This window comes from Neofelis nebulosa, chromosome 7 (genome assembly GCF_028018385.1).
Source record: "Neofelis nebulosa isolate mNeoNeb1 chromosome 7, mNeoNeb1.pri, whole genome shotgun sequence".
NCBI lineage: Eukaryota > Metazoa > Chordata > Mammalia > Carnivora > Felidae > Neofelis > Neofelis nebulosa.
Window position 1 is genome coordinate 771,528 of NC_080788.1, and position 27,289 is coordinate 798,816.

The 27,289-nt window shown below is 60.4% G+C and overlaps 1 protein-coding gene across 3 annotated transcripts; it reads left to right on the top strand.

The window, feature by feature from the left end:
• On the top strand, positions 1-27,071 carry ACSBG1 (acyl-CoA synthetase bubblegum family member 1). Of its 3 annotated transcripts, XM_058736306.1 has the most exons (16): positions 4-170; positions 676-822; positions 3,214-3,312; positions 4,172-4,278; positions 12,091-12,311; positions 12,691-12,779; positions 12,968-13,088; positions 18,398-18,478; positions 18,562-18,711; positions 18,971-19,147; positions 19,751-19,932; positions 20,702-20,932; positions 21,425-21,642; positions 25,334-25,473; positions 25,986-26,232; positions 26,758-27,071. In XM_058736306.1, the coding sequence occupies exons 2-16, from the start codon at positions 773-775 to the stop codon at positions 26,841-26,843; spliced, it is 2,199 nt and encodes a 732-aa protein (XP_058592289.1). In that variant the 5' UTR covers positions 4-170; positions 676-772; the 3' UTR covers positions 26,844-27,071. The 3 variants fall into 3 exon arrangements, with proteins under 3 accessions (XP_058592290.1, XP_058592289.1, XP_058592291.1); XM_058736307.1 differs by lacking the exons at positions 25,334-25,473; positions 25,986-26,232; positions 26,758-27,071 and adding an exon at positions 24,473-25,179 and having other exon boundaries at positions 1-170; XM_058736308.1 differs by lacking the exons at positions 4-170; positions 676-822; positions 12,091-12,311 and having other exon boundaries at positions 3,208-3,312; positions 26,758-27,070.
• Positions 27,072-27,289: the final 218 nt, after the last annotated feature.

The following is a 27,289-nucleotide window of genomic DNA, read 5'->3' on the forward strand; positions in this document are numbered from 1 at the left end:
CGCCGGCTCCCAGCTCTCCACGGCTGGCTTGGCCGACGGCGCGGGCACACGCTCCAGACCAGCCAACATAGAGGGGGAAGGCCCGCTGGGCCCACGCGGCCCAGAGTCCTCGGCGCGGTCCTCTGCCTGGAAGCCGGGTCCCTAGAGAGCTGCCGGGACTGATCTTCGAGGTGAGACGGGCCACCAGGGGCGAGGGCCACTGTGGCGGGGGTCCGGGAGCCGGTGAGGAAGCCGCTACCGGGGCAGGCTGTGACCGACCGTGTGACACGGAGCGGGGCACCTGGAGGTGATCTGGCTCAGCTCCCAGCCTGGGCCTCTCAGGGTTGGGGAAATGTTTGGGCCACGCCCCGCACAGAAGACACTGGGTGTCCGGGAGCTGGGCTCTCTGAGCGCCCTGGGCAGAGGGACGTCGGGAACAGGGTTGGGGAGGACTGCCAAGGGCAGTGAGGACTCTGCGTAGCAGGAGGCCAGGGGGCCCGGTCTCTTGCCTCATCCTAGTGAGCGAGCCCGCCTGGGAGCAGAGACGGAGGCCTCTGGCGGGTCGGTTTCTCAAGCTAGTGGCCCTGTGGGCTCAGGAGGCAGCAGATTAGAGACCGGTGCCAGGCCTGGAGTGGGTGAGCCCTGCCTGGGACCCGAGCGGCCTCGGCCGTGACACACGCTGTGTCTCTGTTGCAGGGCTGTCTGGTGGAGCAGGGCCTCCCCCGGGCTGATGAGTTCCCTGCGGTCCCGGCGCCGTCCTGGGTGAGCTAGAGGCCACGGCCCCGCGGGGACCATGCCAGAGATGCTCCTGCTCAGGTCTGCTGGCTCCGTCCTGAGGACCGTGTAAGGAAGCAGGCCCCGCCTCCTCCACCGGCGCCGGACCCCCCGTCACTCCACTTAATCACCCTCCCAGTCTACCGAAGCATTGTCTCCTCCTTACTCCCAGAAAGATCCGTGACGGCCCCGGAAGTAGGAGGAGAGCAGACGTGCACGTGCACTTTGCCGGGCTCACATGTGCTCATGACGCCACAGGGTTGGCGCGGAGCGCCGGGGCTCAGAGAGGTGCAGTGCCTTGCCCACAGTCACCCAGCTAGTGAAGCGAGCTGAACCCAGGCAGGCCAGTTCTGACGAACCTCAATGCTATATTGTCCAAGAAGGCATTTATTGAGCCCCTGTTGTGTACAGGACAGTGACCTGGCTGCTAAAGGCTGAAAGGGAAGACCACAGAAATAGCCAGGCGATGCACCCCCATCCAGGAGGGGCTCCCATGGGAAAGCCCATGGGCTTGTGTGTCTGCTGACTCCTGCTCTGCACCTCATTGTGCCCCAGGGCCCAAGGACACACGGCCCACAGAGCTTACCAAGCCATGTGTGGCCTTCAGAGCCTAAACCTGAGTGTTCAAAGGCTGTGAGAGTGAGAATGTTGCAGATAATCCGTGAGGGCTCCCTGGAGGAGTTGCTGAATGAGGCTCAGTGGGCTCTCCCATCAGCGCCTCTGGCAAGACAGGCAGAGAAGGGAGAGACCACCTGACCAGAGATGGTCGGGAGAGGGAGTGCAGGCTCCCCCAGGCCCCCGCCCAGCCCCCACCGCGCACAGTGTAGGCGCGCCACGCGCCCTTCGAGGGCTTCCTTGCTCCCAGAGCCACTGGGCAGGTGCTAAAGACATTTGGTTTCTGTGTAAGAAGAGGGCTAGGTGCTTATGGGGTGTGTGAGGGCAGGAGGAGTGTGGTGTTCCAGAAGGCCGGGAACACTGTGCTAAGCACCTACGTCGGGCCAGGGTGCTAATCACGGTGGCCCCACCTCACCTGAGGGTCCCTGAGTGGATCCCGGTGCCACGCTGTCCAGAGCGCAGGAGTCAGAAGGGCCCAGGTGCGTGTGAGGAGTCAGAGCTGTGGGGACGCTTCGCATGTCACGAGCCCTCCTTTGAGGATGACAGATCCCACTCTGGAAGCTGTGCCTCTGGCTTACAGTCTGGGGACAGCAGGCTGGGTGGTCTGGCTTCACCATGATGCACCCCAGGGTGCCCCAGGTGAGCGGCTGCCCCCACAGGAACGCAGGCGGGGGTGAGCAATGATACAGCAACGGCGTCCCCAACTCTGATATGGGGGCTGCGGCCACGCGGGAGGGCGCAGACCCCAGCGCGACAGGGCGTGGCTCCCTTCCCGGGCGTGGTGAGTGGACAGGACACCAGTTACTAGTTATGGCCCCGAGTGAGCAGGAACGTTATGGGAAGGTCGGGCTCAGTCGGTGGGCGAAGGTGACATCCCCGGAAAGAGATGGAATCTCAAGGGCTCTGGTGAGGGGAAGAGCGTGCTTTCCTCACTTGGAAAATTGGAATTTGGCCTTCTCTTAATTAGGCATCCGGTATCCTTCGGGCACAGGGCTTAGGGGTTGAGTGGGAACCTCTTGCGCGACATGGGCCGTGAACAAGGTGTCCCTGTCACGGCAGGCAGAGGCAGGGGACCCACTCCACCCTGTCACCGAGGGAAGGACAGAGCAGGATGGGGGAGTGGACATCAGCACATCTGAGTCACGAGAGACTGGCCAAGGTCCCCAGCAAAAGAAGGCTCTAGTCATGATGAGTATGTTTGGCTCCTGGCTTCCTTAGGCGGCCATCTTTTCCTGTAGTCTGGGTTTCGCTGTTTTAAATCCAGAACCAGTTTATACAGATTTCATTAGCGGGGGAAATGTCTGTGCCTTTTGATGGCGAGGGTTTCCAGACTTGTCTGTGAGGAGGTGGCTCGGATGGCGAGCGATCACAGCCAGTGGCGGCCCTGGCCCGTCCGAGGGTGAGCTGCCCAGCGGGTGCTGTCAAAGGCCAACCCTCTGGAAGACTCGCTCGTCTCCGGGACGTGGCTGGGACAGCATGGACACTGCACCAAGTTTGTGGCACCCGCGTTGGGGCTCCCGGTGGGGGACCTCATTCGTGTCTGCGCCCAGAGCTCAGGGCTGTTTGTATCAGTATAATGTGGAGGGGCCCCTCTGCGACCCCAACGTAATGGTGGTGACCAATGACCCACAGTCGGCTGGACAAGCTCCAAGCTCAGAACCCTCCGCCTGGTGCGGAAGCCCCACCCCAGAAATTGTATCCTTTCACCCCCTCCGGTGGCTTCCCTGGGACAGGCCACCTTGCTCACACACAAGAAGGGGACCAACTCAGCCCCCACTCAGCCCCCTTGTCCCTACGCCCCTCCCTTCACAACCTCCTGATGTCTTTCGATTTAAAACCTATCAGGTTCTTAAGCAGACTGCCTCCAGGTGGGCCTGGGTGTGTTCGCAAACTTCGTTTGAATCTGCAGTACCAGCAAGAAGTAAGACCGAGTGTGACAAACAGGTAACTGGCCCGACAGCCTGGGAACTGGGTGGGGGTGGGACTAGCCCCACCCTGACGGGAGCCAGGGTCCTGTCCTCAGGGCTGCCGTGACCAGTTGTGCGGGCTGCAGGCTGCACAACTCCAGTAGGCACCGTTTGCATAGCCGATGACTGTGAAATGTGTCCCTGGAGTTGTGTGGGGTTACGTTCCTGCCTGGCTGAGGTGTGCACTGACCTCCGTCTGCTCATCACCCAGGCGGCTGAGGTCTGGCCGGTTGAACCCTGAGGAAGAATGCTGCTGTGGATCAATAGGTTGACCACGAGGCCCTATAACCCCTTGGGCTCTCTGGCTGGAAGGGAGATCATTGTCCAGGGCCACCATGCCTGGGAAGCGAGGAGGATGTGGGCCGGAGCTCTCTAGCCCAGGCCTGTCCTCTCCACTGGGGAGGGCATAGGGCACCCGACACGCCCTCCTGGGAGGAGAGGCCCGTGGGAGCCCTGGCACTGTCCTCAGCTCTGCTCTGAGCTTCCAAGCGTGACTGTTTTCAATGCCCGAGGCCTGGTGGGTGTGGGGTGAGGAGGGGGGCCCCCGCTGGAGTCGTGCTCAGAGTCCTGTCCGGACGGGGACACCGAGTCCAGAGAGAGCCACACAACAGAGGAGGGTGCAGCAGCCCTCGGAGCCTGTGGGACAGGCTGGGTGGGCTGAGGGTGGCCCTACAGCTACTGAGGTCCTGTTCCCTGACCCCCACGGGGACGCAGAGCAGCCCGCGAGGCGGAGAGAGGCCGGCGGCACCCCCAGGTGCCGACGTGGGTGCGGGGCCGGCACCGGAGAGCCGGGCCAGGCCCCGAGGGTCTCACGTCGTTTCTCCCCTCCCCTCCAGCTCTCCGAGTGATGGGCAGGCGCTCTCCAAAGAGTCCCTCGGCCATGCTCTCCCGCTCTCGTCCCCGTCCCCGGAGAAGGCGAGGGGTGCCCAGCTGGATTGCTCAGGTGAGCGGCCGGGAGGCTGTGGGCTGCGGGCAGAGGCAGAGGTGAGCCGGGGGCCCAGCACACCCTTTCCTCGGGGCCGCGTCGGGGCCGAGCGCGAGGGAAGGCAACGGGTGGTCGGGAGGGCTGCGGCGGGAGGCGGCGGGGCCTCTCCTGGGGCCGGGCTGCCGGGCCGCTGGGACCCGGTGGAGCCCCTGTCGTCTGCGGCGAGGCCGGTGGGTGGCAGCCAGCAGAGTCCGTGCGGAGGCTTGGAGAGTCATGTGCCCTTTTAAAGACCTTGACCCTCAGATAATTGCACTTTGAGGGAGGCAGAGTTACCATTTACCCCGAAGAGTCATCAAAACGGTAGTAACACAGGGCGTGCTCGTTTTTAATGACAACACTGTGGCAAAGCACAAGCTGAACGAACACAGACACAGCGAGTGCCTGGCACGGAGGGTCGCCGTCTCCTGAGTTCTGCACTGTCCGTGGGGTGGTCCACTGTTGTCGTTTTGTCCCTGTCCGGTGTCACCTCTGGGGGGCAAAGAGCGGCCCGCGGAGGGGCGGGTCTTCCCGGGCTTGAGTCCCCCGGGCTCCTCAGAGCAGCCCCGGCCCCCAGAGCACCCCAACCCCCGGCCCGGGGCTTTGGTGGAAGCCTTTGTGGCGGGCGTATCTCTGTAGGATGATCTTCAGTCCGGGCCCACCTGGCGTCCTCCCCGTCGTCAGCTGAGGCGTGGGTTTCGGGGAGCAAACGGTAGTGTGTGAGGTGGTGTTCAGGCCCCTGGCGGGTGAGGGCGTAACCAGGCAAGAGGTGGAAGGGGAGGCCCGGGGCCCCCTCCCCCAGATTTCCTCTGGCCTGGGCGGGGGACGGGCCTGGTGGGAGGACAGAGGCAGGGTCAAGGCGGAGGTCGCCATGCCCCTTGGAAGAGACGCGAAGAGGCGCGTAAGGAGGGCGGGTTCCTTGGGCGCCCCGGGCCGCCTGGCTTCCTGCGGAGCAAATGCCAGTCGCCTCCCGCCGTGGGGCGCCTGCTGCCATCAGACAAGCCGCTCCTCTCCCAGGCCGAGCGTCGCCGGCCAGAGGGGTCTCCTGGCACCGTTTCTGTCAGCGGGCACCGGGAGGAGCCGCCCCACGGGACCCTGCACTGCCCAGGGCACTGCCGGGCAGGCCTCCTGAGCCCCCACGGGCCCGGCGTGCGGCTCGTGCTCGGCCCAGCCTCCCCTGTGCAGCCCCCGTGTCTCTGGGGAGCAGCTGCGGAGACGCGCCTGGCCAGGTGCCAGCCTGCTGCCAGGGGCGGGTGGTGCGGGGCAGGGGGGTGGCTTCTCTCCAGACTCCCAGGCAACTTGAGGAGCCCGGCTCTCAACTCCCGGGGAAGGGGGCGGGAGCCTGTGCTTCTCTCTGGAAGGTTGGGGAAGGCGCTGGCTGCGTGGGAGACTAAGGGGCGGGGCTTGGAGTCTACCACCACCAGGATTGAGCCCTGAGAAGAGGGCGGACTTCTGTTGGACTTGTCCCCTGGGCCGGGCTTTGTGCTGCTGGCACTCTTCACCTCATCTTCAAAACAGCCCTAGGGCGGGCACTTTCGCATTCCCATTTGATGGAGGAAACCATCTCAGAGAGGCCCCATGAGTTTCTCAGAGTCACACAGCTAGTAAGAAGTAGAACTCTCAACTGGCCACGCTGCCTCTTTGGGCCTTGGTGACAGTACGGTCCCCTCCAGGCCCTGCCTCCCCTCCAGCTAACTGCTGGGCTAGCAGCCGCCCTGGGCATCTTCCTTCAGGAGCGAGCGTCCACCTGAGTCTCCTTGAGTTCCCAGAAGCTTGAAGGTCCCCAAGCCCCTGTCCAGGCTAGGCTCTGAGCTGGTGGTGGGGGTGGGGGGCGGGAGCCCCTGAATAGGGCCACAGAGCTGCCAGAATCTGACCCCTACACAAAGGCAGCCTTGTGCCAGGGCCTGGAGACACATTGCTTTCTAGTTCTTTCTAGCTGAGCACAAACCCCCAGCTGGAGCAGGGCAAGGCCAAGACCCCAGGGAAGGGGAGGCGGGCAGGGGAGAGCAGCTGCTGGGGACGGGGCTTCTTCCCCATACCCGTGCTTCCTAGGAACCCCCCACACCCACTGGGGAGCTCTGGTGCTGGGGGTTTCTAGCCCCGTGAAGCCCCTGGTGGGTCAGGGGGTACACAGGGCCCCACTCAGTCTCTCAGTCTTGCCCTCCCCAGATGTTCAAGGTCATGGCTTCTCTTTGGCTGCAAGGAGACAGATACCACCCTTGACCTGGGGAGCCCACAGCCTGAGGCTGGGGACAGTGGGAGGCAGAAGACAGCTCAGCTGAGCCTGGGGTGGGGGTGGGGTGGGTTTGGGGAAGGGATGGGAGGGAAGGCTTCCCAGAGAACAGAGGACACTCGAGCAGGTAGATCCTCACCTGAGAAGCGGGAACAGTGGGAACCCCAGCCTCTTCAACCACAAAACAGTGGAGCCTCTGGGGATCCTTGCAGAGACTTTTCCTAATCATATGTCCAGTTCTGTCAAGGTCAAGTGTGGATCAGAGGCTGTGTCCAGGCCCAGAGCTGCTCATGGCTCTCCCTGAGGTGCTGACAGGGCGTGTGCACAAAGGAGGGGCCAGGAGGCTGGGCTCGAACCCAAAATGACACAAATGCAGCCTTGGGCAACTGGGGTCCAGCCCCCGGGGTGCCCCTGAAGGTGGTCTCTGTGGGGCTGAGAAGTCTCTGAGGCTTCCAGAGGGAGGGCACCTCTGTCAAGGTTGGGGGTGCCTGCAGGTGTCACTGGGCATCAGGCAGGGACCCGGGGACCAAGGCGCCCACACAGCCCTGCCTGGACATTGTCCGGACCCCACCTGGATGTGCCTTACCTGGCTATTCCCTGCCCGGCCCTGCCCGTGCGTGTCAGGTTGGGGGCACCCGTGCCCTAGGGCTCCGGGCTGAGCTGCTCCCACCCCGGGCCCAGACCTCTCTTCTCTCCAGCCGATGGAGACCAGCTCAGGGTCCCCTGTGCATTTCCGGAGCACGTCCACCGCTGTGTCCCCAGAGCCCATGTCAGCCCGACCCAGCCCCCGCCCTGCAGATCCAGATTGCAGTTCAGATGGGGAAATGGAGGCCCAGGGAGCCCAGGGTTTCTCCGCTTAGTGGCCACAAGTCCACAGCCCCTGGCCCTCGGGCAAGAAGGCTGGCCCCCAGGTGGAACGGGCGAGAAACCTCAGACACCGTGGAGCCAACACTCCATTCTAGTGGGTTCCGTACAAGGGCTAGACAAACCGTTCTGTCCCTGGCCAGCCTTGTCCTTATCTGGAGTCACATCCTTCTCTTTCCCTTATACTTCCCCTAGAGTGCCTGGCATGGGGTGGGCGGTTTCCAAGGGCCCGTGTGGAGTGGGAGTGTGCCGGCTCTAGTCCGTGACTGGCCTCTGTGGCAGGGACACGAGGGTCCGGTCAGAAGGAGCATTCTTGGAGAGAGATCTGTCCCTGGCCGAGAACCACCTTTCTCCTAGGGCCAGCGTACCCCTCCATCTGTACAACAGGCCACTTCCCACAGAAAATATCCCTGGGGCCTCTCCTCTCTGAGTTCTCCTCCCCAGACAACTGAGAGTGATTTCCTCTGCTATTCAGATGCTGTTATTCCAGAGCCCCAAGGAAAATAGCTCCCTGCCTGCCCAGCCACCCCCTGAATAATGGGTGATTGATAAGGTCAGGCCGTGACCTGGGCTGAGGGAGAGAGACAGGAGGAGGAGGGAGAGGACGAGGAGAGGGGAGGAGGAGGAGGTGGAGGGAGGAGGAGGAGGGGGGAAGAGGATGTGGAAGAGGGAGGAGAAGGAGGTGGAGGGAGAAGGGAGGGGGGTGGAGGAAGGGGGAGGAGAAGGGGGAGGGGGAGGAGGGAGAGGAGGAGGGGGAGGAGGATGTGGAAGAGGGAGGAGAAGGAGGTGGAGGGAGAAGAGAGGGGGGTGGAGGAGGGGGGAGGAGGATGTGGAAGAGGGAGGAGAAGGAGGTGGAGGGAGAAGGGAGGGGGTGGAGGAAGGGGGAGGAGAAGGGGGAGGGAGAGGAGGGGGAGGAGGATGTGGAAGAGGGAGGAGAAGGAGGTGGAGGGAGAAAGGAGGGGGGAGGAGGAGGGGGGAAGAGAAGGGGGAGGGGGGAGGAGGGAGAGGAGGAGGAGGGGGAGGAGGATGTGGAAGAGGGAGGAGAAGGAGGTGGAGGGAGAAGGGAGGGGGGTGGAGGAAGGGGGAGGAGAAGGGGGAGGGGAAGGAGGAGGAGGGGGAGGAGGATGTGGAAGAGGGAGGAGAAGGAGGTGGAGGGAGAAGGGAGGGGGGTGGAGGAGGGGGGAAGAGAAGGGGGAGGGGGGAGGAGGGAGAGGAGGAGGGGGAGGAAGATGTGGAAGAGGGAGGAGAAGGAGGTGGAGGGAGAAGGGAGGGGGGGTGGAGGAGGGGAAGGGGGAGGAGGTGGAGGGGGGAGGAAGTGGTGGAAGGGGGAGGGGGAGGGGGAGGAGGAGGGAGAAGGGCAGGCGGGCCCTGGGAAAGCCCACCCGCAGCACTCAGCGGTCACCCTCTGCCTCGTGCTCTGGGCCGTGGGCTGTATTGTGTGCTGGCTGGGTTCTCTGTCACTTGAATGGCTGGTTGCCTTTTGGAGCTGGGTCCAGTCGGGATCTAGGGCGCCTTCCTGGGTGACAGGGACCGTGATTGGGTCCTGGCCGTGCCCTTGGCTGTTACTGTAGCAGTGAGCTTGGTTGGGTCTGGCAGGTCTGTGTCCCTGTGAACTTCAAGGTGGGGTGTGGACAGCTCGGTCGGTAGAGCATGTGACTCTCGATCTCAGAGTCGTGAGTTCGGGCCACACGCTGGGGTGGAGAAGAAAAAAATGAAAAGAATAGAGGACTGGCAGGTCACCCTGACTTTGTATGTCTCTGCCATCAGCCTGGGGACCACACGGCTTGTGTCCCTCCCTGCTGCTTCGTTCCGGGCGGCCCACCCCGTGGCAGAGGGTCAGGGGACTCGGCCACCACTTTCTCCTCCCCCAACAGCATCCTCAAGGGAACGGACTGTGGCCCTCCCAGGCCTACACCCGTTCACTGACCCGCTCTGGGTGCAAGGCAGCCCCCAGGACGGACTGAGGTCTTGTCCCACTTCTGCCCCTACCCTGCTGTGACCTTGGCTACCCCTGCCTCTCCGGGACTCAAGCCTTCTCACTCTGACGTGCTGTGTGGGAATTTGCGACTGGCCCTCTAGCCCCCAGCTAAAGTTCTGTCTGTCGGTATCCCTAATGGGTGGCACACGTGTTCCCACTGGGGGGCGCTTGCAGGGGCGCGGAGTCTAGGGGAGGAAGGGAGAGGTTCCTGAGGCCGAGCGTGGGAGCTTTGTGACGCTCACGCACATGCCTGCACTTGTGACGCGCACTGTCCACCCGATGTCCTCCTGTGGACGTTTCCTGGTTGTTAAACGTCCTTAAACACTTCGTTTTAATGGCCACCGAGAGCCCAGGGCGTGGCCGCACCCTGGTGGGTCCCCAGCCCCTGTTGGACATGGGTGACCACAGTACTGTCTCTGTATCTCTGCTTGGTTCCCGTGGGCGCGTCCTGGAAGCGTGATTTCTGGCTCAAAGGTGACTCTGTCTTGGAGCCCGTGACGTGTGTCACCCGCTTGCCCCCAGGAAGGTTGCGCCAGCTCACACTCCCACCCTGCCCAGCACCCTGGCCGGCAGTGAGTGTCGTCTGGGTGCCGGGGACATCTCTGCTGCTTCACGCTTTCCACTTTGGGAGAGACCCAGGTCAGCAGGCTGGCGGTGGGTCCAGCGGCTTCAGTCCCAGCAGGTGGTCATGAGGACAGGCAGGGAAGGAAAGAGCCCAGGAGGTGGCCAGGGGCTCCGCTCCCCGCCCGCCGTGGCCTCCGTCACCCTGTAGGTCAGCGCGCCTGCCCCAGACAGCGGCCTCCATGGCACAGTGGCCTCGCGGGCCTGGTTCAGGGCCTGGGCTCTGTGCCCAGTCCTGTGGTCAGGGGACACGGCTGGGGTCCACGGCTCAGGCTTGTGGGCGCGTGCGTCCTTCCGAGTGCTCCGTCCACCTTGCTAAGAACGGGGCTTCTGACTCAAGGTCCAGAGACTTCTATTTGGACAGAGATAAGGCTGCGCGGTGGGAGCACGTGGAGGTGAGGGGACAGAGGGGAGCGTGAGACACCCCAGGCTCGGAGATGCTCTGTCTTCCTTCTGGGCAGCCGGCACCAGAGGCTGAGGCCCCGAGCTGTGGCAGCTGCACCAGAAGGATCCTGAACAGGGCAGGGCCTCCCAGGCCTGCAGGACGGGAGGCCCCCGTGCGTGGTGGGGAGGGGGCCCAGCAGCGTGGCGGGGGCAGGGGGGGCCGAGCGCCGCTCAGGCTGGCTGTGAGGAAGGGGGCGGGCCGAGGTCACAGGGGCCAGGAGCCCTTTGGGGAGGGCCTTCCTAGAGGCCACAGTGTGGACACAACCCTGTGGTCAAGGGGAGTCACGGGAGGCCCTCGAACAGGTCAGATCTGGGTTCAGAAAGGTCACTCCGGGAGCCCCAGAACATGGGAAGAGGCAGTGGCCTAAGGTGACAGCTGTCCAGGATCACGGCTCCTGAGGCTTCTAGGACTTGGGCAGGAGGCGGGACAGTCCTTTCCCAAAGGAGCTGGGGTCAGCATGGGCCTGTGGGTCGGAACCCCAGCTTTGCCAGCAGCCGGAAGCTGTTCCCCGGCCTGCTTCTCATGGGGTCTGCAGGGACGGAACAGAGGTTGTGACAGAAGACACACACCCCCACCGGGCACGAGGCAGGTGCTCGGGAAGCAGGACCTCTGACCACAGGGGAGTGACCTCCGGGGGGTGAGGACTGGGTATGGAGAGGGGCTGGAGGTGGAGCCCCAGGCCCCGCCCCTGCACAGAGACAGAGGGCCCTTCTCTCCTCCGTCCCCTCTGTCCTCCCTCGAGCGGGAGCGCAGGTGCCGTGAGGTGAGGCCGCTGACGGGGAGGGGGGTCCGTGCCGGGCGCAGGAGAGCAGAAGTTAGATGAAGGAGCTCTAAAATGTCCCCCAAAAGTCCAAAAGCTTTTCCCTTCTGATCCAGTGAACACTTCTAGAACTTTCTCCTTCGGGGAGCCTAGAACGAGGGTGAAAGCTGGGAGCTGTCTGAGTGTCTGTGGGGGGCGGGGGTGGCTGAGATGTGCTCCACCAGGGACTTACTGGGGTCACAGAACTGAGGATGGGTGACCTGGTCCACACAGTGTTTTCTAGAAGTGCGAGCCAACATTTACAACTCCCGGACGTCGGGTGAGCCTCGGTACCCATTTCCGCCAGGCGGCAGCTCCCAGGCCGAGGGCGGCCTCCCCTTCGGCGGGGCCGTGCCCCCCAGTCCCCCACCACCCCTGTTCCTCCCTGACACAGAGGCTGGGGTGAGGTCGGGCACCATGCTGGTCTTTACCAGAAACAAAGAAACAGAAGGAGGCTCAGATCAGCCCCTCGGGACGCTGCCATTCTTGTTGCTTTGACCTTCTGTCCAGCCGGTCTGTCCCCGGCCCGTTCTCAGGAGGCAGAGGCAGGACCTCGGGATCTGAGGGAGCCCTGCCTTGGGACAAGTTCCAGCTGGCGTGACGGCGGGAGCAGACACAGGGGCCTCCGTGTCTCCAAGGCCTCCGCCTCCTTGCTGCATCCCTAAGCCTTGTCCGTGCTTCGGGGCCATCAGACCTCCTCCTCCGGGCAGCCTCCCGCCTACCCCAATCCCTCGCCTGTCTGCCAGCAGCCAAAGCACTTTCGGGACCAAAGTCCCTGCCCGAGGAAGGCCCAGGGGCCCCGGGAGGGGGTGACCCTAGGCCGGCGTGATCCCAGCCACGGTCTCCCCCTGCAGAGGAGCCGCTGTGGACCACCCGGGCCGACGGATGCGTCCACCTGCGTGTCCACCCCACCTGCCCACAGCCGCCCTACACCGTGCACCAGATGTTCCACGAGGCCCTGGACAAGTACAGGGACCTCAGCGCCCTGGGCTTCAAGCGCCATGGCGTGTGGGAGCACATCTCTTACTCCCAGTACTACCTGCTGGCCCGGAGAACCGCCAAGGGCTTCTTGAAGGTGAGGGCCCCTCCCCAGACCTGCCCCCCAGCTCTGGGCCCTCGGAGGCCTGCTCCCTGACCCCCGCCTGACAAGCCTTTAGAAATGATAACTGTGGAGCCTCCAACACTTTTTGCGTGGGTGCGGTGAGCCGGGCCCCGTTCTGAGGGTTTTACCTTTACTGAGCGCTCATCACCCGCCGGGCACTCAGCACTTACTTTTCATTTGTGCTCGTGTTCGGATGAGCGGGGCCGCCTGGTGTGCTGGGTGGGAAGGGCCCGGGGTGCCCTCTGACTGGGTGCCTGGGAGGCTGGTCCCTGCGCTCTGGGAGGGGCCCCGCTGGGCGTGAGAGGCCCCCTTCTGAGCCGGCTGACCGGGCCTGTCTGCCTTGGTCCTGGAGCTCGGCCTGGAGCGGGCCCACAGCGTGGCCATCCTTGGCTTCAACTCCCCGGAGTGGTTCTTCTCGGCGGTGGGCACGGTGTTTGCAGGGTGAGTGGCTGTGGGTGGGGCAGGGTCTCTGGTGGGTCGGGGGTGGGCCGAAAGTGGAAAGAGGGTTGTTTCCTCTTTCCCCAACTTTCCCTTCCTCCCGGGGGCCTCCTCTGCCTGTCTGGGCCCTCCAGGGCAGGGGCTGGGCCTCTGCACTGGCTCAGACAGGACCCCTCCTGGGTCTCCCACAGGGGCATCGTCACCGGCATCTATACCACCAGCTCCCCGGAGGCCTGTCAGTACATCGCCCATGACTCCCGCGCCAACATCATCGTGGTCGACACACAGAAGCAGCTGGAAAAGATCTTGAAGGTCTAGGGGAGTGCGGAACTGGGCTTGGGGGCCCCGGGCCGGGTGTCCTCGTAGACCTCCAGCTTACAAAGGGCTTTTCCATCCCTCCCTCCCGGACCCCTCCCCCTCATCCTCCACAGCAACCCCACGTCACACACATACACGTACAACAAGACAGGGCAACGGGTACCCACCCACTCGCCTGGTCGGGCCGCTGAGGCCCAGAGTTAGGAAATGTCCACCCCAGGTAAAATTTGTATCATGCAAGCTTCCGAGCAGACCAGGCTGCAAGAGTGTGGCCGGCCCTCGTGTGCTGGTCCCACATGTCGTGTTCCGTCGTGCAGTGCGCCAGTCTGCCTCTTTCGCTGAAGTTTTTGAAGCAAATCTCTGACATGAACTCATGTCCCCCCTGAGTATTTCAATAGGCATGCATTCTCCACGAGCACACGAAATGTCTCTCACACGATCCTGGTGGTCTCATCAGCCACCCACCACAGGGCCATTTTGACATAGGTGCCTTTGAATCAGGACACGAACCGGCCACAGGCCGTGTGTGGCCATGTCTCTGTCTTTAATTCAGAACAAAGCCCAGGCTGGCCGGCCAGCCGGCAGCGTCCTTACCTGGGAACCTGCTTGAAATGCAAACCCCGAGGCCCCACCCCAGACCTGCTGCATCTGACACCGGGGGTGTGGGGCCCCGCACGCTGTCCTGAACATGCCTGCCAGGCGGGGGGGGGGGGGGGGGGCTGGGGGGCGCAGCACGGGACCACACGTGGGGGCTGTTGCTGTCAGCCTGCGGCAGAAGCCGGGTCAACGGTCCCGGGCAGTGTCCCGAGATCCGGATTGATCTGCTCTCCTCCTCTCCCTCAACTTCTGGGGGTGGGGGCGGGCACTGCTCCTCCACCGTGACAGTCCCCACCAGCCTTTCTCCACTGATGGTCACCACTGAGTGGAGGCAGAATGTCGGTTTTCTAATTCACCAGCTGGGACTTTTCTCCAGAGAGAGAACTGTGTCTCACTGCCTGGGGCACTTTGCCACCGGAAGCCCCTGTTTGTACACACGTGTGGTAGGCAGGATGACGCGGTGTCTCGGCAACTGCTCTCTGTGCACGTCTGAAAGGACACGCGTCAGTGACGTTAACGTCGGCGTGGCTGATGGCTTCATCGTGTGTGTCCTTGTTGATTTTCTCTTTGTTCCACCGAAGACCAGGGCCGAGAGCTGAACCCCCAGTTGTGATTGTGGATTTGTCCATTTCTGCTGTCAGTTCCATCAGTTTTGGCTTTGGGGATTTTGCAGTTCTGTTATATATATACCTGCATGGAGTTGTGTGTCCCCTCAATTCAGTAACCGCTTTGTCGCTAAGAAACATCCCTAAAGAGAAACATTCTTGTCCCAGAGCTACTCTGTCTTACGCTGCGAGAGTCACCGCAGAATTCTTGTGATTAGTGTTTGCACGGCGTGTATTTCCGCTTTATTTTGCCTGGAACCTATCGGGTCCTTAGGTTTAGAGCAAGTCCCCCGTAGACTGCACAGACTTGGGTCCTGCCTTTCTGTCCCACCGGACAAACTGTAAATCGACCAGTTTGCTGCTCCTACGTGTCCTGTGCTTTGTCCCTTTTCTCCCCTTCCCGGAGTTCTTTTGGATTGAGTTTTTTATTTTTACTTTATCTTGTTTTTTGGTATTCCGTTTTCTCTCCAGTGGCTAATTAGCTCCCCCTCTTTGCTATTACACTAGGGTTTGCCTTTGCCTTTTTAACTACGCACAGTCCACTTTATTACACCATCTATACTGCCATCTAGTGTCAGGCCGTATTACTCACCATCACACGACTACATTGCTTCACATGTAATGCATACTTCCTCCTCCCCGCTGTCCTTGGAGCTGTTTGCAACGTACGTCTATAAGGTTATAAACCCTACAGTACACTGTTTTGAACACAATTAAAATTTTTTTAATTGTTTATTTTTGAGAGACGGAGACAGAGTGCAAGCAGGGGAGAGGCAGAGAGAGGGAGACACAGAATCTGAAGCAGGAAGCAGGCTCCGAGCTGTCAGCACAGAGCCCGACGCGGGGCTCAAACCCACGAGCTGTGAGATCCTGACCTGAGCCGAAGTCGGATGCTTAACCGACTGAGCCACCCGGGTGCCCCACAGACATTTTGAAAGAAGGAAAAATGTCTTTCATATTTACCCACGTTTGCCACCTACAGTCCTCATTCCTTTACGTGGATACATGTTTGCATCTGGTGTCATCTCCTGCCTTAGGAGTTTTCTTCTGGGCACCTGGGTGGCTCAGACAGTGAGCATCTGACTCTTGATCTCAGCTCAGGTCATGATCTCAGGGTCGTGAGTTCAGGCCCTGTTCTGGGCTCTATGCTGGGGGGGGGGGGGGGGGGGGGGGGGGCATGAAGCGTACTTAAAAAAAATTTTTTTTCCTTGTAACACAGATCTGATGGTAACACATTCTCTCAGCCTCTCTTTGTCTGCAAACATGTTTATTTCCATTTTTTCAAAAGATATTTTCATGTAGTTTAAAATTCTGTGATGACAGGGTTTCTTTTATTCTTTTAGCCTTTTAAAGAGTCCATTCCAATGTTTTTAACTTTACATAGTTTCTGATGAGAAGTCTATTATTTCATATCTTTGTTCCTCTCCGTATATTTGGGTATCTTGATTCTTTGGCTGCTTCTATTTATTGATGTTTTTTGGCTTCTTGTTTTTATTTTAATTGCAGCACAGCTAACATTCAGTGTTATAGTAGTTTCAGGTGTACAGATAATGACTCAGCACTTCCCTACATCACCCGGTGCTCATCGGGACAAGTGTCCTCCTTCCCCGTCCCGTTTCCCTGTCCCCCACCCCTGCCCCTTCAGTAACTGTCAGTGAGCTCTCTGTAGTTGAGAGTCTGTTCATTGGTTTGCTCCTCTCTTATTTCCCTTTGTTTGTTTGGTTTCTTAAATTCCACGTATGAGTGAAATCATACGGTATTTGTCCTTCTTGATTTATTTTACTTAGAATAACACTGTCTAGCTCCATCCATGTTGTTGCAAATGGCAAGATTTCATTCTTTGTTTTAAAAATATTTTTATTTATTTTTGAGATAGAGACAGAGCATGAGCAGGGGAGGGGCAGAGAAAGAGGGAGACACAGAATCCAAAGCAGGCTCCAGGCTCTGAGCTGTCAGCACAGAGCCCGACGCTGGGCTCCAACTCACAGACTGTGAGATCATGACCTGAGCTGAAGTCGGACGCTTAACCGACTGAGCCACCCAGGTGCCCCGATTCTTTTTTTTTTTTTTTTAAGTTTATTTATTTATTTTGAGAGCAAGAGAGAGAGAGTGTGTGTGAGCAGGGAAGGGGCGGAAAGAGAGGGAATCCCAAGCAGATTTTGCACTGTCAGCACAGAGCCTGACTCAGGGCTTGAACTCACTAACCATGAGATCATGACCTAAGCTGAGATCAAGAGTTTGATGCTTAAATGACTGAGCCACCAGGTGCCCCGATTCTTTTTTTTTTTAAGTTTATTTATTTATTTTGAGAGAGAGAGAGAGTGTGTGAGCAGGGAAGGGGCAGAAAGAGAGGGAATCCCAAGCAGATTTTGCACTGTCAGCACAGAGCCTGACTCAGGGCTTGAACTCACTAACCATGAGATCATGACCTAAGCTGAGATCAAGAGTTTGATGCTTGGGGCGCCTGGGTGGCGCAGTCGGTTAAGCATCCGACTTCAGCCAGGTCACGATCTCGCGGTCCGTGAGTTCGAGCCCCGCGTCGGGCTCTGGGCTGATGGCTCGGAGCCTGGAGCCTGTTTCCGATTCTGTGTCTCCCTCTCTCTCTGCCCCTCCCCCGTTCATGCTCTGTCTCTCTCTGTCCCAAAAATAAATAAAAAATGTTGAAAAAAAAAATTTAAAAGAGTTTGATGCTTAAATGACTGAGCCACCAGGTGCCCCACGATTTCATTATTTTTGATCACCGAGTAATACTCATATATATATATATATATATATATATATATATATATATATATACCACATCTTTATCCGTTCATCCATCGATGGACATCTGGGCTCTTTCCATACTTTGGCTATTGTCGATAGTGCTGCTATAAACACGGGGGTGCGTGTGTCCCTTCGAAACGGCACACCTGGATCCCGTGGATAAATGCCTAGTCGTGCAATTGCTGGGTCGTAGGGTAGTTCTATTTTTAGTTTTTTGAGGAACCTCCACACTGTTTTCCAGAGTGGCTGCACCAACTTGCACTCCCACCAACAGTGCACGAGGGTTCCTCTTTCTTCTCTGGCTGCTTTTAAGATTTTTTCTTCATTGCTGGTGATCAGCGTTTGATTACGTTGTATCTTGGTGTGGTTTTCCTTTGTTTATCCTGCTTGGGGTTCGTTGTGAGTCTTGAACCGGTGGGTTTATAATAAAATGTGGAAACTTCTCAGGCTGCTTTTCAGTTTTCAGAAAAAAATTTCCTGGGACTCCAATTACATGTATGTCAGGGGTCTTGATATTCTCCCATAGGTCGTGTTTTTCCAGGATTCTTTTTTCTCTCTGAACTTTACTTTGAGACTCGTGTTTGGCCCTTCTGGGCTGGTTTATATGGTCTTCACCCTCAGGCTAGGTGAGCTCCAGCACTCAGATCTGACCTTTCCAGGTCTCCGCTCCGCACGGCAGGGGCCCTGTGTCCTGCTGACAGACACGTGGATGGTTCTGGCCCCTGTGGCCTCCCGTGGTCCTCCAGCTCCCTGGTGGTTCACTCTCTGCCGTGCACACTGGCTCAGCCAAGGACTCGGGAGGACAGGGCCCCTGACTACAGATTTCTAGAACTCTCTCTCTTCATAGTGTCTCCTCGCTGGTGTCCAGTCCCATGGCCTTCCTGAACTCTGGGCTCTGTTAACCTCCACTCAGCAAGATGACCAAGTTCTGTTCTCCCTCTGTCCCTCTCTCTGTCCTCCCATCCCCTCTGTCCCCCACTTTGTACCCCCCGTCTGTCCCCCAGTCTGTCCCCTCCCTCTCTGTCCCCTCTGTCCCTCCTCATCCCTCTCTCTGTTCCTGCCCCAGTCTGTCCCCTCCCCTCTGTCCCCTCATCTCTGTCCCCTTTGTTCCTTCCCTATCCCTCTCTGTTGTGGGATGAACCATACTTGGTTCAGCCAGCCCCTGGGGTGCTTGGTTCCCTCCTGAGGGGACGGCTATGCACGAAGGGTGGGCAGCGTCCCAGTGGGTCACAGGTCAGAGCCAGGGGGCCCAGCGACCACAGTGCCTGGAGACGGGGCTCTTGTCAGCGGGTAACTTTCTTTAACGAGACCCCATTATGTTTCCCGTCCACACAGATCTGGAAAAACTTGCCACATCTGAAGGCCGTAGTGACATACAGAGAGGCCCCTGCAAGGAAGATGGCCCGCGTGTACACGGTATGGGTGGAGGGCCTGGGGACAGGGGGCGCCCGGCCAGCGGCCCGGCTGACCGAGTGCCCGCTCTCCCCGCCTGGCTGCAGATGCACGAAGTCATGGGGCTGGGGGACGAGCTGCCGGAGGAGACCCTGGACACTGTCATTAGCGCCCAGCAGCCCAACCAGTGCTGTGTGCTGATCTATACCTCGGGCACCACCGGGAGCCCCAAGGGCGTGATGCTGAGTCAGGACAACGTAGGACGGGGCCCAGATGGGTGGGCGCGGCTGCTGGTGGACGTTGCCCTGGCCCCTCAGCTCAGGGACCCAGGAGACATAGGACAGCCCGTGGGTCTGCGGCCCGCCCGCGCCGAGCCCAGCAAAGGCGAGGAGGGGGGCAGGGGAGGCCTGTCCTGGGAGCTCCCTGCAGAGATGTCCCCGAAGTAGCCGAAGCCCCGGGGTGAGTCTTCCAGGGCCAGCTTGTGGACCCTGCCGGGGCCATCGGCCCGTCCTCCAGGTCACGTGGACAGCGCGGCACTGCAGCCAGGCCGGCGGCATCCAGGCAGCGGAAGTCCGGCAGGAGGTGGTGGTCAGCTACCTGCCCCTCAGCCACATCGCCGCGCAATTCTACGACTTGTGGACGGGCATCCAGTGGGGGGCGCACATCTGCTTCGCCGAGCCTGATGCCCTGCAGGTCAGTCTGCTCGGCCAGTGCACTGTACCCCCCGCCCCCCCCCCCCCCCCCGCCCCAAGCGCACGTGCTTGTGAGCATCTGTCACATTTCTTTCGGTGGCCATCAGCATGGCCCGCGCGGCCAACAAGAAGGGACTGACTGCCAAGGTTACACAGAGGAGAGGGCCAGAGTGGATGGGCGGGTCCACACGCCATTGAGGACAGGCCACAGCCCTGCTTCTCAGTCCCATAAACTACACCCATGCTGTGAGAACTCCCATTAACCATGAGGAGCTGCCCCCGGCCCCCCGCAGCTCACTGGCCCTGAGTGGTGTCCCTTGTCGGCTCCTAAACTGGTCCATTGCTTCGGGGGGTTCAACGGTCACATCTGGGGGATAGAGCCGCCCCCAGGGCTGGGAGGGACCCAGGAGCTTCGAGGCCTCTGGCCACGTGACCAGGAGGGTTGGCAGCATGAGCACACAAGGCGGGTCGTGTGCAGATGTACGTGTCCACACGTGGGCGCCCGTGTGGGGCCTGTGTGCAGGACGCCTCGGAGGTGTGCATGCGGACTCGGGTGTGGGGGCTTCTGGCACTGACCGCAGGCCCCCCCTCTGGCGGTGGACAGGGGAGCCTGGCGAACACGCTGCGGGAGGTGGAGCCCACGTCCCACCTGGGGGTGCCTCGGGTGTGGGAGAAGATAATGGAACGCATCCAGGAGGTGGGGGCTGGGTCCGGCTTCATCCGGCGCAAGATGCTGCTGTGGGCCATGTCGGTGACCCTGGAGCAGAACGTGACGTGCCCCAGCAGGTACCATGAGGGCCGGGACGAGGGGACAGGAGGCCGGGTGAGGGCGGGGCGGGGGCCATGCGACCGTGGATGGGACAGGCTGGGCTCATCCTGGGGACCCCTGTGCGGAGGCCCTGGCAGGTGCTGGGCGTGAGACCTCCGTCACCGCATCTCTGTGCTCTGAGTGGGGGGACCAACTTGTTCCGTCTGGGGTGGCATTCGCCTCCCTGGAGCGGCTCCTGGGTCTCCAGAGGGGTTTCCTGACTTCAGTAGGTGTCTGGGGAAGAGGTCACACTGACGTGGGCTTTTCCAGCCTCCAGGTGACCACTTGGAGGTCACCCCACTGCCTCTGACCACTTATCACATTCTCACAGGTGCTGTGGGAGGGTCAGTGGCATAAACCTGGCCTGTGCCGATTTAGAAACAGTTTCCATTGCTAGTGAGTCTGCGAAACGGTATCGCGTCTCATGAGACACGTACATGTGTGCAAATACAGCTTCATTTGCACAGACAACGGAGCGTGAAGACGCATGAACGACTCATTCGTGGGCTTCAGATGGGGTCAGACGTGTTTGTGCGTGTGTGTCCACGCACACGTGCTTCGAGTCTCTGCGCGTACGTGCGTGTGCGCCTGGACACAGCTGAACCCGTCTGACCTCCGGGCTCAGGACGTATCACACCTGTGTGTGCGTGCACGTTCACAGGTGGCCAGGCCGCCGTGCGCCCACCAAATACCTTTTTCATGTGAGCGTGTGGTTCTTCCTGTGGACCGTTCTCCTTCCCCCACCAGTGACCTGAAGTCCTTCAAGGCCAGGCTGGCGGATTACCTGGTGCTGGCCAAGGTCCGCCAGGTGCTGGGCTTTGCCAGGTGTCGGAAGAACTTCTACGGAGCAGCCCCCTTGACCACAGAGACAGAGCAGTTCTTCCTGGGCCTCAACATCCACTTGTATGGCGGCTACGGCCTCAGCGAGACCTCGGGGCCCCACTTCATATCCAGCCTCTCCAACCACCGCCCCGGCAGGTACACGCGTGCCCGTGTGCCCGTGCTGATACCCCGGGGGACCTTGGACAGGTTCTGACGGAGGGACTTCCCTCCCTCCAGCAGGGTGGGATGTGTGGGAGGGGGTCCCTCCGAGGCTGATGGCCCGGGCTCCACTGGGCGGGGGGTTGGGGGATGGGGCCAGCCCCCCCCCCCCCCCCCCCCCCCCGGTAGGGGGTGAATGGAGGGTCACCTGCTGTGCCTCGAGACCTCCCCTCCCTGCCGGCCCATCACAGGGCTTGAAGTTGTGCATTGGGACTCCATTCATTCGTTCGTTCGCTCATTCATTCATTCATTCGCCTTAAAGCTTCTTATTGGCGCCCCCTCAGCTCTAAGTCCCCTGTTGCAATACACAAATCCTGGGAGGGGACACCTTCTGGCCGCCGGCCAAGAATGAGGAGCTGGGGAACCCGGGGGCTCCCAGGTGAGGCCTGACCCTGCCCTGGGCCGCCGTCTCCCTCTGACCGCCCCCAGCTCCGGCAAGGCGGTGCCAGGCTGCCTGGTGAAGCTGGTGAACACGGACGCGGAGGGCGTCGGGGAGATCTGTCTGTGGGGCCGCACCATCTTCATGGGCTACCTACACATGGAGGACAAAACGAGCGAGGCCATCGACGCCGAAGGCTGGCTGCACACAGGCGACACCGGGCGGCTGGACGAGGACGGCTTCCTCTTCGTCACTGGACGCCTCAAAGGTGAGCTCTGCTGGCCGGCCTCGTGGCTGCAGGCGTGGGGGGGGGGGGTACTGCCTGTACTGTTTGTACCCCGAGTACGGAGCGCATGTTAAGTTCCTGCACTTGGACTGACATCGTTTTATTTACCCCGACTTCCCAATGACGACACCCAGAGAGGTTAAGGAACTTGCCCAAGGTCACCCAGCTAGTAAGTGGTGGAGCTGGGATTCAGACTTCTTTTTTTTTTTTTTAATTTATTTTTTTCAACGTTTTTTAATTTATTTTTGGGACAGAGAGAGACAGAGCATGAACGGGGGAGGGGCAGAGAGAGAGGGAGACACAGAACCGGAAACAGGCTCCAGGCTCCGAGCCGTCGGCCCAGAGCCCGACGCGGGGCTCGAACTCACGGACCGCGAGATCGTGACCTGGCTGAAGTCGGACGCTTAACCGACTGCGCCACCCAGGCGCCCCTGGGATTCAGACTTCTTAAAGAAACAAGGCAAGTCTTTCCAGAAGATTCTGGGGTGTAAATATCACGTATTTTTACACACAAACACGGGGATGATATTGAGAACACAGATTGGGTATAAAATTTAAAATAAAACACGAGACCTCAAATTTCCCATGACGAACGGGGCCCTCCCAAGGAGGAGAGCTGGGGACTTCCGCGGAAAAGGTGCTTTGCCCACTTGGCCCGAGGGGATGTAATGCCCAAACACATCCCTGCAGGAACCCCCACCCGTTTCCTGGGGAAACCGGCTCCATGAGTGGATCTCTCCAAGGCAGGGGTGCCATCGGGCCGGGCTCTGCTGGCCGTAGAGGGCGGGCTCTCGGCCGAGTCTGGGCGCCCAGGCTGCGAGCTCCCTGCTGCAGGGGTGGACTGACAGCGCCCTCTAGGGCTGAGCTTGGTGATGGCGGGGGAAGGGTGCAGTGCGTTTGGAGGTCAGCGCCCAGCATCACCGCCGAGAAGCCCGCCTGTCCCACGGCGTCGCCGTCGGCGGCTGGTCTGCCCGCCTGGACTCGCACCAGCTCCCCGAGTATCTTTGTGACACGGCCAGACGTCCACGTGAGGCCGTGGCCTTCCTCTGTGAGACGGTGCTGGCTACCCACGGGCCTGCTGCCTCCAAAAGCCCTCCAAGATTTCGAGTTTGGTTCCATCGGATCTACTGACTGATGTGGTGAGAACGTATCTCTTCGCCACACTGAGTTCCGACCCATAAACATGGTACCAATCGCTCAACACTGGACAAATACGTTTGAAAACATGAATGAGATCATTTTGTGGGAAAATGTAACTACTTGCAGAAAAGATAGTAAATTTAAACAGACTGGTTCCCATGGAAACAATAGTGACTGGCCCCTCCCCGCCCCCCTGCCACACACATACACAAAAGACAAAACACGGAGACCAGCAGGCGTCCTGAGGAATCCCAATGACAATTCAACTGTTTTTTGGGCACAGAAAAGAAGGAAAAATTCCAAATTTTTGGTGAGGTGAGTATAACATTGATACCAAAATCTTGAAAAGGTTGTATTTAAAAAGAAAACTGTGGACCAATGACTTTCATGAGCATATATTCTAAAATCCTGCATAAAATAGTCGCAAACAATGTCTGCCAGCACATTAAAACAATAACCCATCATAACTAAGTTATGGAAATGCAGGGATATGTATTAAGAGAACTTTAGAAGTTTTACCATCTGCACATATGTCGAAAAGGTATTTCACAAGAATCGCTAATGTCCTCATTCGTGGAAAAAAGCACGGGATAAAACCAGAAATGGATGACCACTTGCTTAGCATAATGAAGCCAGGAGCCAGGAGCAGGACCGGATGCCCATTATCCACGTCCCGCAGTGTTCGTGGTGCCGGCCACGGCCGCGAGACGGAGAGCCAGCTCCCTAAGGAGGGTGACAGCACCGCGCACACGGAAAGCCAAGACCGCCACCGGGAGCCATGGCTTCCGTTTGCACGGCGATTTAGAAGGACTGCGGAAGAAACTAGTCCATCTACGATCACAACAGAGAGGATAAAACATTTACGCGCAAAGAACGGAGCCCATGTGACTACTGGAGAAAAACAGAAATTCTGTGTCGTGTCAGAAGGCGGGAGGTCTGTGGCTCCAAACATGGGAGCCGTGAAAAGGGACTAACAAACTTTTACTACATTACAGACAGAACAAACCAGTGGTCAAACCACCACGAGCAAAGGCGGGCGACGAAGCTGGGAAAGTGTCCGCAGCCCCTGTGGTGTCAGTCGGGGTCACACGGTCCAGTTTAAACAAGGACCCCGTCTATCCCTCGGCATCCTTAAATTTTTTTTTTAATGTTTACTTATTTTTGAGAGAGAAAGAGCACGAGTGGGGGAGGGGCAGAGAGAGAGGGAGACACACAATCTGAAGCAGGTTCCAGGCTCTGAGCCGTCAGCACAGAGCCCGTCGCTGGGCTCGAACCCATGAACCATGAGATCGTGACCTGAGCCGAAGTCAGGACGCTTAACCGACTGAGCCCCCCAGGTGCCCCCTGCCCTCGGTGTGCTTACACTGAGGTCTGTCGGCAACGTTCACAGCGTGCAGGTATTTGCACGCCTCTCCTTAGATTTGCCCTGAGTATTCTATCTTGGGTGCTGTCGTAAATAGCATCACATAAAATCTGCGTTCTGCTTGCCTGCCGAGGGCACACAGGCTGCTTCCGCGCCCTCCTGGGGTGGCGGGGCCTCGACGAACCATGTGACTCTGCTGGCTTGTGTGTTCCTTCCAAACCTTCAGGGACACGGCCGGATCGTCTTCAAATAAGGACAGTTTTGTTCCGTCGTTCCATTCCTGTATCTCTCTTGCCTCTGCGCCGGCAGGACAACTGGAGCCGCGTGCAGTGAATGGACGCGGGGACAGCGATCGTCCTGTGTTGTTCCTGATCTCGGGAGGGACACTTTCAACATTTTATCCTGGATGTGTTTCGCGTGGGGTCTTGGGGGGTGTTTGTCTCCATGCCGTTTGCTGAGGGTTTCTAGCGGGTACTGACGGTGTAAGACACAGGTGGGGGTGAGCGGGTGGTCGGGGAAAGCGCAGGAAGGCAGGGGTGGTGAGGGACGCCCACTCTCGCTGCCCTGGACACGCCCGGTCTGACGGCTTCCTCCCTGGCCGTCCTCTGTGCCACGGCCCGGTGAGCTCGCTGCAGCCAGGGCTGTCTCCTTCTTCTCTGCCCGACGTCAACATGGGGCCTGCACACAGTGTGACTGATTCCTCTGTGTCCAACTAGAACAGGGGGCACCATCCAGCTAGAGCAGTCCAGGTGTATTCAGTAAACGTCCGCTTACTCCCACCTGGCCTGGCGGGAAGAGACCAGAGCACTGAGTGCCAGCACCTGCTCGCGCACGGCCCTCCGCAGGACGAGGGGCGGACGCTGTGAGAGCAGCTTAGACAAGGGAGGGCCAGCGTGGACGAGGTGGGGGGGCCTCCTGAGCTGAGCGGCCCTTGAGAGCAGGCGGTGCGCTCTGGACTGCTGGGGACGGGAGGGCGTTTGGGAAGGGGGTAGGCGAGTGAGAGGTGCCTCCAAGGGTGTGCGCCGCCCCCCCCCCCCCCCCCCCCCCCCGCCGGCTGCACCTCCCCAAGTGGCCGGTGTGGCTTCCAGGGGCCATGGCCCAGGTTGGGTCCTGGTTCCGCGGGGGTGCTGGACTAAAGCCCGTGCCGGGGGCCTGGCCCTGCCTCCCCAGAGATAATCATCACAGCCGGAGGGGAGAACGTGCCCCCTGTGCCCATCGAGGACGCCGTGAAGATGGAGCTGCCCATCATCAGCAACGCCATGCTCGTTGGGGACCAGAGGAAGTTCCTGTCCATGCTGCTCACCCTGAAGGTGCGTCTGGGCGTCTGGCTCGGGAGGGGCGGCCGGACCGGGGGTCCGGCCCCAGCAGAAGGCAGGCCCGGCTGGGACACGCGTGGGGTCTCGTGACTATGTTCTGGGACGACCCGTTGGCTACCTGCACAAGGGGCGGTGTAGCTTGTGGGAACACACTCTGCCCTGCGCACCGCCCCCAACCCCCACAGCTGACAATGTACTGCTGTGACCGTCCCTCTGTCCCAGCGCTGCCCCGCTCACATGCTCAGAGCCCAGGGTGCCGGACGTACAGGAGAAGGTCCCTGCTTTAGACCATGGTGTGCTGGCCAAGGGCCGTCCGGTGTCATCCCGCCACAGGCTCCACGCACCATGGGCCCCACACAGCCGGGGTGGCATCCTACCCACCGTTGAGCCATCTTTCAGGAACAGCTCACAGCGAGCCACATCCTTGGCCCCAGCAAACCCTCCTCAGGATGGGCTCGCGTCTCATGGGGTGAGGCCCGCGCCGGCTCTGACCTCTGGCTTTTCAGTGCACGCTGGACCCAGACGCCTGTCACCCAACGGACCACCTGACCGAGCAAGCCGTGGAGTTCTGCCGGCAGGTGGGGAGCAGCGCCACCACCGTGTCTGAGATCGTGGGGAGGAGGGACGAGGCCGTGTACCGGGCCATCGAAGAAGGGATTCAGAGAGTCAACAGGAAGGCAGCCGCCCAACCCTACCACATCCAGAAGTGGGCCATTCTCCAGAAGGACTTCTCCGTGGCAGGGGGAGAGCTGGGTAGGGGTTCCCTCATTTGTCCCCACTACTCCACACCTGGCCAGGGCTGTGGGCTGGCAGGGTGAGCCTGGTGCACCCACGGATCGGTTCCAACACGACCCTTAACTCCGCTTCGACCGTGGGACCGTTTCCCCTGAAATCACAATGGGACCCCCAGACTGACACCGAGGCCCTGCCGGTGCCTGGGCTGGGGCCAGCTGGCTCCCGGGGGGGCGAGACCACCGGCATCTCCCGTGAAGTCGGGGGTGGAGCCCCCCTGCCCCACAGCCCACAGCCCAGAGCAGGCCTCTGGTGCCGCCTCAGCTGGAGGCGGGGGCCGCTCTCCACCGTAGCACGCTGGCGTGTCCGCCCCGGGGCGGGTGGGAGCGGCTTCCCCCGGGAAGTGCCCTCCGAGCCATCGAGGCCGAGGTGGGGTGTAAGCACTCGGTACCACTGAGCTGCCGTCAGAGGCGCGGATCCCCGCAACACGTCTTCCCAGATGTCTCCGAGCCCGGGCCTCACCCCTCCTTCCACTTGCTGTCTCAGGTCCCACGTTGAAACTGAGACGGTTCACAGTCCTGGACAAGTACAAAGACGTCATCGATTCCTTTTACCAGGAGCAGAAAAAGTGACGGGGGGACATCCTCCCAGTCTCTGCCGAAGACGGCAGGCCTCCCGGGGACATCCTGAGCTCCAGGTCCCCTTGGGTCTGGGAGGTCTCCAGGTCAGGGTGAGGCAGTGACGCTTTGCCGACGGCAGCTGACAATTCCAGGAAGCTTCGCGCGTGGGTACTTTTCGTTTTCAGCATTGCCTTTTGTTCAGGTGACACGTGAGCTCGGCTCTCCCTCCAGAGCTGACGGGGGGGGGGGGGGGGGGGGAGGGGGGGAGGGGGGGAGGGGTCCCGGCCCGAGCGCCAGGAGGATTCAAGGGCTGCGGCAGCCGGGCCGGGGCGCAGGCCGTGCACAGGGGGAGGGCGGCCCAGGTGCTCAGGCACCAGGCCGTCCCGTGACTCGCACCTGCCGACTGATCTGACGCTTGATAAAACCGCGGCTGCCTACGTGATTGTACGGAGAGCGAA